The sequence below is a fragment of the Neoarius graeffei genome, chromosome 7, assembly GCF_027579695.1.
Source record: "Neoarius graeffei isolate fNeoGra1 chromosome 7, fNeoGra1.pri, whole genome shotgun sequence".
In the NCBI taxonomy this organism is placed as follows: Eukaryota; Metazoa; Chordata; class Actinopteri; order Siluriformes; family Ariidae; genus Neoarius; species Neoarius graeffei.
In genome coordinates, this window is record NC_083575.1 from 72574723 (window position 1) to 72588372 (window position 13650).

The following is a 13650-nucleotide window of genomic DNA, read 5'->3' on the forward strand; positions in this document are numbered from 1 at the left end:
TGGACAAGCCAGCCAGCACTGTGAAGATCACGTTTTTATTTCTCCAGTACTTTTGACACCATCCAGCCAGCTCTGCTGGGTGAGAAGTTGACTGCGATGCAGGTGGATACCCCACTGGTGTCCTGGATTGTAGATTATTTGACTGGCAGACCACAGTACATGCGCTTGCAGGGCTGTGTGTCAGACAGAGTGATCAGCAATACCGGGGCTCCGCAAGGGACTGTCCTTTCTCCTTTCCTTTTCACTCTCTACACCACTGATTTCAACTACTGCATGGAGACCTGCCACCTCCAGAAATTTTCTGATGACTCTGCAGTGGTTGGACGCATTACTGGTGGTGATGAGAGCGAGTACAGGATGGTGGTGGACAACTTTGTCATGTGGAGCAGGAAGAACCACCTACAGCTCAATGTGACGAAGACGAAAGAACTGGTGGTCGATCTGAAGAGAATCAGGGCTCCATTGAATCCTGTTAACATCCAAGGGGTCAGTGTGGACGTGGTGGAGAAATACAAGTACCCGGGGGTGTACTTGGACAATAAACTGGACTGGTCCAAAAACGTGGACACCTGTATGCAAAAAGGGCCAGAGCTGTCTCCACTTTCTGAGACGGCTAGGGTCCTTCAACATCTGCTGAACGATGCTGCGGATGTTCTTGGAATCTGTGGTGGCCAGCGCCATCCTGTACGCTGTTGTCTGCTGGGGCAGCGGCTTGAGGGTGAAGGACACTAACAGACTCAATAAGATCATCAGGAAGGCTGGTCATGTTGTAGGCGTGGAACTGGACACTCTGACAGTGGTGTTGGAGAAGAGGACACTGTCCAAAATAAAAACAATCTTGGACTGTCCTTCCCACCCTTTACATGTGGAGCTGATCAGCCACAGAAGCACATTCAGTAAACGGCTGATTCTTCCACGTTGCACAACTGAGAGACACAGGAAGTCATTCCTACCTGTTGCTGTCAAGCTGTACAATGCCACTGTATAACTGTGGTACACTGTCTTACCATGTATCCTTAACTCGGGTGCAATATATGTATATAGGAATCATTAGCGTGCTTGCTCTAATGTGTGCTTGCCAAAGGCAAGCACACTATTGTTCTTAAGTTTACTTATTCTGCCTTATTCCGACACATTTTTTGGATCCACTCCTCCTCCTAGGGCGTTCGAGATCGACACCGTTCCAACTCTGAGACGTCTGGCCCGAAGTGGTGTAGTGTGCTTGTATACAGCTTTTGGATCAACGTGCCCGTTCTCTTGTTCTTGTCGTTTTTCCCCATAGAGAATGAATAGGGCTCATGAATCGAATCGTTCTACTCAGACACGTTCCATTGCAGATGCACCAAACCTCATGTGATACTTCAGGCCAACTCCCCCGACACATACTTGCAATCGGTTCTGACCCGCACTCATATTTTTCCTTTCTTTTTGCTCATCCCTTTTTCCTCCATAGGCTTGCATTGATTTTTGGCCCCATTGAAAATGAATAGTGTTTCAGGAGAAAAACCTTTCACTCTCCAATTTTATTTATTTATTTTTTTATAACCAAGTGACCAAACTTCAAGAAACTTCACTTGATGCCTCAGGCCAAGTCCCCGCACAGATCCATCCCCTCATCGGAGACCTGCATTCGTCTTTTCCTTGGTTTTCACGCATCTCTTTTTACCTCCATAGGCTTCCATTGATTTTTGGCCCCATTCAAATGAATGGAGTTTTGCTCAGTAGCACTTCACCACACATCCACCAAACTTCATATGGCACCTCAGGCCAAATCACCCATCACACACACATCGGTTCTGACCCACACTCATCTTTGTCTTGCCTTTCATCCGTCCATTTTTTTTTTCTCTAATTTTGCTGCTAATCAGTGGAAGCTTGACTGAGTCATTCCTCCCTTCCCCCATAGGTGATGATGCATTTGGCAAGGATCTGCTCATTTGAGACTTTGACAGCAAATCAACTTCAACTCAATGGCCACTTTATTAGGAATACTTACACGCGCACACGATAGCAATTAGCATATAAGCATTTACGTGTTACCATGCTAGCTGTTAGCCATTACGATATCATGCCTGCTGTTAGCTCGCGAGTTGTTAGCATGTTCACCATTAGCAAGTTATCATGAGAGCTGTTAACATGTTAGGATTAACATGGTAGCATGCAGAGTTTGCATGTTTGCTGTTAGCAAGTTCACCTGAGCGTGTTAGTATGTTAAAAGTTAACATACTAGCCATTAGCATGTTAACCTGTTAGCTGTTAACATGATAGCTGTCAGCATATTAGCCTTAAAGTGTTAGAATTTTAACAAGTAACATGTTAATCATTAGCTTGTTATCTATTAGCATGTTAGCATTAACATGTTAACATGCTAGCTTTTAGCACGTTAGTATGTTAACTGTTAGCATGCTAGTTGTTAGCATGTTGGCATACTAGCTTTTAGCATGTTGGCATGATGGCTGTTCTGCTACAGCTCAGCAAGCACACTTTGCATTTTCTCTGCGGAAATGCAGTCTAGTTTTTATTTCTTTTTTTTTAAGGATTATTTTATCTTCTATTTTTAGACATATTTACTTCTTCCTTGATTCAGGAGCTTGGTAGCAATTTTGAATTTTCTTCCGGGGATTAATAAAGTAATTCTGATTCTGATGGAGCATAGTCTGTGCATGATGAGCTAACGTTGGAACTGAACTGTGGTTTATGGATGGATTATTTATTAATTCACATGCTGAATCATACAAGCGGTTTTTATTTCTTGTGGCGTAAAGCTGAGTATTGAATTGGTTCACTTACATAATGTACACGGGGTAAATTTCACTAGATTATTTAGGCACAAAAAAAAATTAAAAAATGATGCATGTGAAACTGTGTTTGGATACATGTTCTCGTACCTTTCAGAAATTCCTAACCTGAATTTATCAGGCAGTTTTCCACTGCCTGCACCCTAGCTACAAAAAAAAAAGAGAAAAGCATTGCAGTATTTTGCCATCTGTAGTCCTCAATCACTGTAAATAAGTTGGTAATTACCTGAGCCTCCAATATCGCTTGAATGATTTCTCACTGTGTTGTCCTGTTATTCTTTCTTTCAGATCTCACCAATTCCAGCCTGTCTGCCTCACAGCGGCGTTCTGAAAGGAACATCACCGAAACGAGCAATAATGTGTTAACCTGTTGGACCTATTTCCTCTTTCACTGGATAACTCCTACTCTTTGGAGTACACACGCACGCACGCACACAAAACTGTAAGCATGGCTCAGGTTGCACGCTTGAGATTGCAACCTTCGCGGGCTCTTATGTAACACATGCCGGCATCAGCCTTGGAACAAACGGCACGCAAGGAAACCCCAAAAGTGTCCCAGTGGGAAGCTGGGCTTTGTATATTTGGGCTTTATACTTTTTCATCTCCTCATATCAACATTTTGGGGTCATCTACAGCTTTGTTGTTTTCATTTTAGTCATTCCACTGATCTGAATGAACACTTTGGAGTTTCTGCAGTGTGCTCTGTTTTAGGATTTCGTGTGAGTGCTTGAGGTGTGTGGTTTTTTTTTTTTTTTTTTTAGGTAACACCTTGCCTCGGAGAATCTTTGTACTTTATTTCCTATTGTAGATGCTTATGTTCTTGTCACTAGATGTAGGCAGAAGCGTGGCTCACTTTTTTTGCCTCCATCCTGCAGATCGGTTGTGAGGACTCCAGCTAGACTGGTCCATCACTGCCTTTAGCCTCGAAGCAGAATGCTTCGACTTGGTACAGAGAGACTCAAGAATAGCAAAGTGCAATATCCCACATGTTGAGCGAAATCAAAAGAGACATTTCTATGTTTCCTGAGCTGGCAGAAAGAGCTACAGCTGGAAGCAGTTTCTGTGCCATCCTCCCAATACTCTCTACATCTCTGTAAAAAGCAAAACCGCGGACACTAAATCTGTCACTGCCCTGCTGTTTTGCTTTATCACCTAATTTTACCTCCTTTTTCGGTTTTGATTTACTCCTTTCACCAGGCTGATTTCGGTTGTAAACCAAGACTGAGATTTTGAAAGCTTTTATCAATACTCAAAGCCCAAACTACATTATTTAAAACAGTGCAAAACTTGCATTAACTACAAACTCCATGTCATAAACCTTAAGTTTAATCCTCTACCTCTTAAGTCGTAAAACCAAAAGTTTTCAATAGCGTCACTCATTTATGGTTATTAAAGTTCAGCCACACAGAACACTAGTTGAAGATTTTTAAGTGCTTTTTCTTTTATTTTTCTGTTGCTTTTACCAAAAACTGTTAGCCATATATGTTTTGTTATTGGATTGCTTTCTTTAGTTGTCGCTGTTTTAAGTTGAAAGTTATTTTACAAATGACCAAACTAGCTTTTAGATTTTAAAACTGTAATAATTTGCAAAGAAGCCAAGAAATCTATTGAACTTATTTCAGATAAGCCATTCTTAAAAGCTTTTTTTTTTTCTTTTTTCTCCCTCCTTTTTTTCCCCCTCCATGCTGGGTCAGGACGCACTTTATGGCGGCGTCTATTCAAGTCTGAGTGCTTTAGTTGAGTGCAGAAAGCCTGATTCGTGCCCTTTTTATTTTTTTCATTGTTCAATTCATTTGACTCTCTCAGCTATAACTATGCAGACAATCTGTCATTTCTTTATCTTTAGTCGAGGGGGAGAAGAACTGCTACTCCTCCCATAGTCCATCTCATTTTACACACATATACACACACACCTACCTACCTTCAAAAGGGTGGTTTCTCAGTGACGGCCCCTCCTGGTGCACCCTGGGTAATGCCGAGTAGCAGTAAGAGTGGGGGTTTGTCTGACCCCGCTTCCCCTCCCCACCCAACCGTTCCATCCCGCCCCCTTCGTCCCAGTCGCTACGTTCCAGTGTCTGCAGCGACAGCCTTCCTGGTGGGAGCAACTACACTCTTCTTCTGCTTCACGTATGTATGAGTGTGCGCGCGCACACGATTCTCATGTTCATCTTTTAATTAAAGTTTGCTTGTCCTATGATCAGAGAGACAAACTGTAATTCCCATAATGCACCTTACATCAGCATTTCAGCTTCTTTCTGTAGCTAACACTGGTGGTGGTGTGTGTGGGGTCCCTATATAGATTTTACACCAGCAAAACAGTAGTGTTGCATTTGAAAAGGCTTTTATTTAGTTTCTACGTAATGTATTTAACACTGAAAAGTAAGGAAAATAAAATGGTAATTTCTTCAGTCTTCACACGTTGTTAGGAATCTTTTGTCATTCCACACCAAGAACTTAAATGGTGTATTGATCTTTCAAACTTGTCTTCTTTTCCCCCTTCTGCCCGTTGACTGCTTTGATCCATCTTTATTTATTTGCGCGTGTGTGCGAGGGAGAGTTCATGCGTATGATGGAAAAGCCAACATATCCTCAATATAGACTAAACTTTAACCTTGTTCTCATAACCTGCGTCTGAATCTGTCGTCATACCGACAGATACCCCGTCAGTCCGTGCACACATTATGACACATGAATGTCTGATTTTGACATTTTAAACTGCTTTCCTTTATCCCGTTTTCTTTTTCCCTTTGTGTCTCAGGTGCCCATGGCTTTCGGAGAATTTTTCGGTCGCCATACCGATATATAATGGCATCATCTTCCTTTTTGTGTTGGCCAACTTCTGTATGGCCACCTTTATGGACCCAGGCATCTTCCCAAGAGGTAGGCAACAATCTCAGGAGAAAATGTGCTTGCTATCATAGTCAGTAATCAGTTATATTACAGTGCTGCTGAATTCTTGATTCCGATTGCTCACAAGGTGACAGTGGAGATCTTTTGTTCTTTGTAAACAAAGAGACACGTGCAACCTGGTTGCAGAAAGATTTCAGTAGCTGCAACTTGGTTATAATCTGACTGAAAAAATCTATCAAGGATTTTATTTAGGAATTGGATTGACATTTGGTAAAATATTATTCACTTATTATGGATTATTATTAACAGACAAGAGAGTGCTTATTCAGTTAAACTAACGTTTTCAAACAGTGTTACTCTTTATGGCTTGGCGTGATGCTAAGTGGTGGTTTAGCCTGCGATAGCCAGACAAATATGTCACACAGAAGCACTAAGCATTTATACTAGAGAGAAATCGAAGGCATAAAAGTCTCCTTGATGCTTCAGGGCTTGACATTAAAGTTAGCCTGACTGTTCGGGACAACCAAAAGTTTGATCTGGACAAGTCAAATCTGCATCTGCCTGTCCAATGGGATAAGGTGAATATTTGTTGAAAATCACCATTTTTATCGTAATTATTCAAGAGTTACATCAAAATTCCAACAAATCTAGTTCAGTCCCCTCAGTGATCCGGCCGCGTTATTGTTTATGAAATTCCGGGAAGCCGAGTACGGCAGGTGTGCGTGTAAAAATGACCACATCGTAATATCTAATTAGATTATTAGACTTTGAATTAATCAAAATTTGAGAAACAGCAATCAGATACTTCAATAAAATAAATATCTGTGGTGAATCTTCATTTCATTCGAACATTCATGGTATTTCTTTTGTATGGTTCACATTAACTACCACAAATTTCGTAAAATTTTTCACGGGAATTTTTATGACCGCTTTCATTCACAACGTGATTGTCACCTTTATCATGTCCAACTTGTTTTCTTTCCGTTTCATTTCTTTAAATTAATTTATACTTTGTTTTACTGGATTAATCAAGATTTAACTTCTGTTTCCTCAAAGCTTTGAATCAGGTCATGGGTTATAACACATGCACCATGATGGTGCATGGGATTTTTAAAAAATTTTTTTGGTTACAGTTGAAGTTTGAGTTTTATTGAAAAAATATAAATCATGAAAGCATAATGATCATAACTATGCCTGTTTTTTGATAAACGCTGTTAACCATTTTCCTTTCATTGAACTAGTAAATACGTAGTAATAAAAAGGTTATGGTCAGGACAAGTGAAAAATCCTGCTGCTTTTCCGACTGGATAAGTGGATTAACAAGTTAATTGCCGAGCTCAGTGCTTGCAGATTTGTTGTTTTGGGGCACGTACAAGACATAATCTTTTACACTCACAGTACGGAGGACTTCGTACCACTGAAAGCCAAGGTGCTGCCCAAACCGATGCATTTGTAAGCTGAATAAAGTTAGCTGGCTAAATTTATCGATTATAGGCCGCTCCTCCCTTGACGTGTCTCACTTGGCCGTCTATAGATCCAGCTCCAAGGTTTATATTAAGGCGCTAGTTAGATGTTATTGTTTCTATAATAACAGCTGACACAGAGAATTGTAAGGCAGATACTCCAGAAAATGGTGTAATTATATTGATATTGAGAAGATTTCTTTGGGGGCATTTTGTATTTTTGAAAGTTAATGAAGAAAAGGGAATTTTCTCATTTAGATTTTTTTTATTTTTTTAATTTGATTGAATATAGTCTCTTTGTGTCTTTTGTGTTGCAGCCGAGGAAGATGAGGATAAAGAGGACGATTTCCGAGCACCGCTTTATAAGACGGTGGAGATTCGGGGCATACAGGTGCGCATGAAATGGTGTTCAACGTGCCGGTTCTACAGACCACCTCGCTGCTCGCATTGCTCAGTGTGTGACAACTGTGTGGAGGTATGAATGCACCCATGTACACGTACAAATGCAAAGCAGTAGCTTTGTAATTCGTAGCAATTAAGTCGTCATCTGTTACATTTAATGTGAACGTTATAAAGCCGTCCCACCTGAATGGTTCTGATAGACTGGACTCTGACTGTTTTTGAGTAAATCGGCTTGGGCAAAATCATTCTGCTAGCAAACTGTCCAGGTGGAGATGTGGTTGGAGCTCTGTGTAGTGACGGCCGTCATTTCAGGAGACTCTCCATATCTGTATGCCCAGGTCTGTTTTTCTCCTGTGCTGTGAAAGTAAATGACCAGAGGATTCATCCTCTTTTTTTCTCTGGTATTCCATCTCCTCCTGTAGGATTTTGATCACCACTGTCCGTGGGTGAACAACTGTATAGGCAGGAGGAACTACCGCTACTTCTTCCTCTTCCTGCTCTCTCTCACAACTCACATCATGGGCGTCTTCGGCTTTGGGCTGCTCTTCATCCTGTACCATACACAGCAGCTTGACCGAGTGCACTCAGCTGTCACGTATCCTTTTAGCTGTGATTGGTGGGGGTGTGCGTGGGAAGGATGGATCAGTGCAGTACTTCAGTATATATGGATGGATGTTTACACTTGTATTCAGACACTCAGGAGTAAATATAGAACTTGGGATGGTGTAGCTTATGTGTTTTCTGTGTAGTTGTGTCTCTTAACTCTCTTCAAGTATGGGCGTTATGTGTGTAGCTGGACTTTTCTTCATCCCAGTAGCAGGCCTTACTGGTTTCCACATTGTACTGGTAGCAAGAGGCAGAACCACTAATGAGCAGGTGTGTGTGATAGTATCGACACCTGATTTTTATAGGGCAGTTTTATAGCTCTTGGGTATGACTTGTGCTGAACCATTCTCCTTCAGATCATCTCTGCTTCTGCCTGTTTCTATTTAATTCTAGTTCTCTTTTCATTTTTCTGAATCTGCTTCTTTCGTTTTAGGTCACAGGAAAGTTCAGAGGAGGTGTGAACCCCTTCACTAATGGCTGTTGGAGAAATGTGACGCGTGTCCTCTGCAGCTCCCAGGCACCCAGGCATGCACCAAGTTTTCTCTTTATAATCCGAATGTGTTCTGGACAAATGTTATGATTTGCCTTGTGATGTCAGTGAAGAGGCTCCTCAATTTATTTCCTGTCTTGGCAATAGTCATATTACATAGACATCGGTTATCAGCAAGAAATGCACTATATGGCTTTATGGTTTCTGGACACTAGATTTAATCCCCTTTACTAGTATATTGGCCTCCACTATTCTGGGGAGGCTTTCCACAATATATTGGCGCATGGCTGTGGGGATTTGTGCCCATTCAACTACAAGAGCACTGGTCAGGTCAGGCATTGATGTTGGGCATGAAGTCCTGATGTGCAGTTAGATGTGGGCAATCTGCCCAAAAAATCATATTACAATCTTTTGGGGGTAGAATCACGATCCTTTATCTGAATTTTCTCACCTCCTTTAACTCTTTACCCCTTAAAGGGCATATTCTGGACCAATTTAGTTATTTTTATTTTTTTATTATTATTTTTTTTAATATGAAAGTATGTCCCTTTACACACTCATCCAGAAGGGTAATTTTGCACAAAGCCATCTGTCTACAGCGGAAAAAAATAAAATAAAAAAACGCGTCTGGAAAAATCCCAAGGGAGTCTGGAGCCAGAATCGTGACGTTATCTGCGGAAGCGCCAGCAGGCTGCGCGAGCTTTGCACGGTTTCAGTGCACAGCCTGTGTAGACCAAGCGCTCCCATTTCTCTCTCATTGTCCGGTCTTTTGGGAAACGATGAGTACTAATCCCATCAAGATTGGTGTTGCTACACCCTCCTACAATACATCTGTTAACCATTTTAATAATTACGCGATAACGTTGAAGAAATTTGCAGAAAACCACCAGGTCGTTTTCTTATAAACAAACCAGCGCTGACGTAGGATTCAGAGGGAGGCGTCCTGCAGATGATGTCACGAAAATCAATGTTTCCCGGGAATCCAAATGCCAAGTTTTTTCAGAGGCGGACCAATTCACCTCAAATGGCTTGATTTCTACTGAATTTTTCTGGTATTGCGCAAGGTAAAAAAAAAAATGGCGCAAAATGTGACAGATATTTGACCAAAGTTTAATATAAAATAGGAGAATTACATTGATCTTGCTCCTGAATTTACCCGTGATATGCACTTTAAAGCAGTTGCTACAGTCACCCTTGTATATGTATATACTGTTCACCCTTAGAACATATTTACAAGAAAAAAAAGTCATCAAATGTTGTCATTATGGTGCATACACGCCGGTGTCATATGTCATTATTTTGGGATATACACGGGGTCGTCATTAAGGGGTAAAGAGTTAAAATGGTTGGCTAGTTACAACCAAACTATTAATAGTTTTGAATTTTTTTTTATGTGTATCTGATTTAAAGCAATTATAATATGAATGATGCTGAACTAATTTCAAAATACTAGTGCCTCTTTTATTATAAACTTATGGCAAACTGAGAAGCAATACAAATATAAAGTAACTGCCAAAATGGCATAAATATTAGTTTTAAATAGTCAGAACTTGAAGTAATCGGGATGCCTGCTGTGCATCCAATGAGCGTCGTCCTAATTGTGCCGCAGTCAGTCACTTTTGTTTAGTTCATGTGGATTAGGAAAGTTTGGGCAGTGCATTTATTTACTGACTGATTCTGAAAGAATGTGTACAATTCTTCTGAAAAGCAGATCATATGCCAAATTAGGATCGTCCATGATATAAGATCGTCAGATTATATCTGATATAAACCTCTAATTTCAGTTCATCCCAAAAGTGTTCAGTGGGGTTGAGGTCAAGGCTCTGTGCAGGCCACTCAACAACTTCCACACCAAACTCGGCAAACCATGTCTTCAAGGAGCTCATTTTGTCCACAGGAGTGTTGTCATGCTGGGAAAGGTTTGGGCCTCTTGGTTCCAGTGAAGGGAAATAGTAATGCTACAGCATATAAAGACATTCTGTACAGCTGTGTGCTTCCAACTTTGTGGCAGCAGTTTGGGGAAGAACCATATGGGTGTGATGGTCAGGTGCCCACATGTTTTGGCCATAGTGTATCACAATATAATCTTCAGTTTGTGTTCAGTTAAATGAATAATTACCCATCCTGCTCTTAGCTGACCAAACTAAAAATGAACCCTAAACATTTAAAGCTTTTGATGAAACATGGGCTAATGTAAATTTTTTTTTTTTTTAATTTCTTGCAGACTGTCTGGTTTTGTTTTTGACAAGATCTTCTCACAGAGTGGTTCTTGGGTTGTCATAGCTTTTTTTTTTATTCAGATAAATAACATTGGGGAAATACTATAATTTTCATTTTTATTCCTTAATAGCCAACTTACATTCTGTTCATGCTGAGAATGCTTTCCCTTTCTCTTCCTCAGGTATGTGGGCAGGAAGAGGAAGGCACAGACTGTGTCGGTTCAGCCCCCGTTCTTGAGGCCGCAACTTTCCGAGGCACAGCTGGCAGCCAAGGTCCTTGATAATGGTATCCATGGAGATCTACACCGGGTAGGCAATAAATAAATATATATACACACACACACACACACACACACACACCAATTTCTCTGTCTGTTCTTCCTATATGTGCGTGTCCACTTCAGGGCCTATTAATTAGCTGATTAATCAGGTCAGGTTCATTAGAGGAGGAAAAGCAAGCATGGTATAATCATGGTAGTCTTAAAGGGTGGGTTTTTTGTTTTGTTTTTTTGAAATATAATTTTTATATTATAGGTAAAGTTTCTTGGTGCTCTGACATCCTTCTAACACTGTTTTTTCCTCTGTCACTCTCTGACTCAGATGTAATTCACTTGTCGCGATTTGATTTTTTTTTCCTTTGCTGTCTCATTTTCTTTCTCTCTCTCTCTCTCTCTCTCTCTCTCTCTCTCAGTCCAAGAGTAATTTAGAGATGATGGAGAGTCAGTCTGCTGATGCTGAACCACCTCCTCCTCCTAAACCAGAGCTTAGATATCCTGGCCTTTCAAGAGGACCTGCTGAAGGTACACACCCAAACCACAATGACCTGTCTAAGGTCTTTTTTTCCTTTGGTGTAAAACCTCTTTTGGGTTAGTAATTATGCTGGAGCTGGACAGGAGTATTTAGTTTGCTATGTAGTAGGTAGAATTGAGACAAACATGGCACTATAATAATGATGATAGAAATATTAGTGTGAACAGGCTAGATATTGTCAAAGTCCATAATGTGAGGACATGCCTTATTATTGATGCAACTGTACTAACTGACTTAATATCTCTGTTAAAGAACATGAAAAAGTTGGAAAGTGTAAAGATCTTGAAGTCGAAATTGCAAGGATGTGGAATCTTAGGGCAACATTTATTGTTGGGGCACTTGGGATGATCAGGAAAGGTTTGGAAAAGAACATTAAGAAAATTCTTGGAAACAACGTCATCCAGATAATACAGAAGATCGCACTAATTGGCAGTGCTCATATACTAAGGAAAATCCTCACTACATCATCGTGATACTTTTCGCAAAATAACTTCAGTCCTTCTACTCTTGGACTCTGAAGGAGACTCAGTGATGGACTTTTATATTGAACCTGCCAAGAAAAATAATATTTTTATTCTAACCTAAAACGAAAATGTAAGATTGCCACTTAGGGAGTGGCTCTGGCACAATGAGTGGTGGCTGGACACAGCTGCCAGATGTTTGTTTTAAAGTTCTTTTGCTCAAATGAATCCTTTCTGGCACCATTATATGCACTAGTGAAGGCACATGAATCCACTATTAGTGGCTACAAGCTGAGAGCATGAACTAGTGGTTGTTAGCTAGCTAGTTGGTGAGAGTCCTACCGGTCACGCTGATGGACACGAGTTTAATGATCAATATTATTGATATAGGATGATGCTTTTGTTTGTCACACATACAGTGAAATCCTTTTCTTCACATACCCCAGCTTGTTAGGAACTTGTGCTTGGAGTGCAAGGTCAACCATGATACAGCACTCCTGGAGCAAAGAGGGTTAAGTTCTTGCTCAAGGGTCCAACAGTGGCAGCTTGGCAGTGTTGGAGCTTGTACCCCCGACCTGCTGATTAGTAATTTAAATGATGAGCCACCACTACTTTTAATAGTCTTAAATTTTAACAGTGGAATAGTACCTACTCAGACATCCTGATTCAGTTCATCAGTTAATGACTGAGTTTAGTCAGAGCCAGTATGATGAGATGAGCCACTGCTGAAGATGTGAATGTGGCAGCACAAGACTGAACTACCGCCATTTTGTCTTCATTGAACAGCCATTTCATATCCTAGTCAATTCTTTTCTGATGCATGGGTCTCTCACCATTTTTGTTACTGGAAATAAGGAGTGTTGCCAAAATGAGTGCCAAGACTATTATAAGAACGTTGGTTCAGTAGGTGTGTTAAGACAGCAAAATAATCAAAATGTGCTGGACTCTATAAAGTGTGCGTGTCTGTGAGAGAGATTACACACACCCCAGTTCCAGCAAATTTGCAGTATTTTCCAAAATGCAATAAAAACAATTTTTTTTTAAATTCACATGAACCTTTTGTTTAACTGACAAAAGTACAAAGAAAAGATTTTCAATAGTTTTACTGACCAACTTAATTGTATTTTGTAAATATCAACAAACTTAGAATTTGATGCCTGTAACACACTGAGATAAAATGCAAGCAGCAAAAATAACGGTTTTTAAGAAATTTTAATTTTGTATATTTTGTAATGTAAATATTGCAACTTGTGTGCAGGATTTCTCTTATTTGGCTCCCCCGAGTTTTCCATCACCTAATGATAAGACTGCTAAAATCAAAATCAGACTGCTGATTCTTACTCACTTTTGTATAATTCTTATGTTCCAGCTCATCTTTGCAGTTAACATCTAAAGATGATAAACTTTAAAACTGACCTTGAAATGTGCCTGTATTTGTTAGACTTGAACTAAAGAAATGAAACTTAAAAAAAAATTTCATTCTCTCTGTGTGTGTGTGTGTGTGTGTGTGTGTGTGTGTGTGTGTGTGTGTGTGTGTGTGTGTGTGTGTAT

At 40.3% G+C, this 13650-nt stretch overlaps 1 protein-coding gene across 2 annotated transcripts in view; it reads left to right on the forward strand.

Annotated features, from left to right (window-relative positions):
• Nucleotides 1-13650, forward strand: part of zdhhc5a (zinc finger DHHC-type palmitoyltransferase 5a) — a 79784-nt gene that overhangs the window by 55421 nt on the left and 10713 nt on the right. For both annotated transcript variants that reach the window (XM_060926368.1, XM_060926367.1), the window contains 8 exons: nt 3087-4925; nt 5557-5678; nt 7429-7586; nt 7936-8108; nt 8287-8389; nt 8553-8644; nt 11011-11137; nt 11520-11628. In XM_060926368.1, coding sequence (XP_060782351.1) covers nt 4771-4925; nt 5557-5678; nt 7429-7586; nt 7936-8108; nt 8287-8389; nt 8553-8644; nt 11011-11137; nt 11520-11628 — 1039 coding nt within the window. In that variant the 5' untranslated portion in view covers nt 3087-4770. The remainder of the gene's footprint in view (nt 1-3086; nt 4926-5556; nt 5679-7428; nt 7587-7935; nt 8109-8286; nt 8390-8552; nt 8645-11010; nt 11138-11519; nt 11629-13650) is intronic.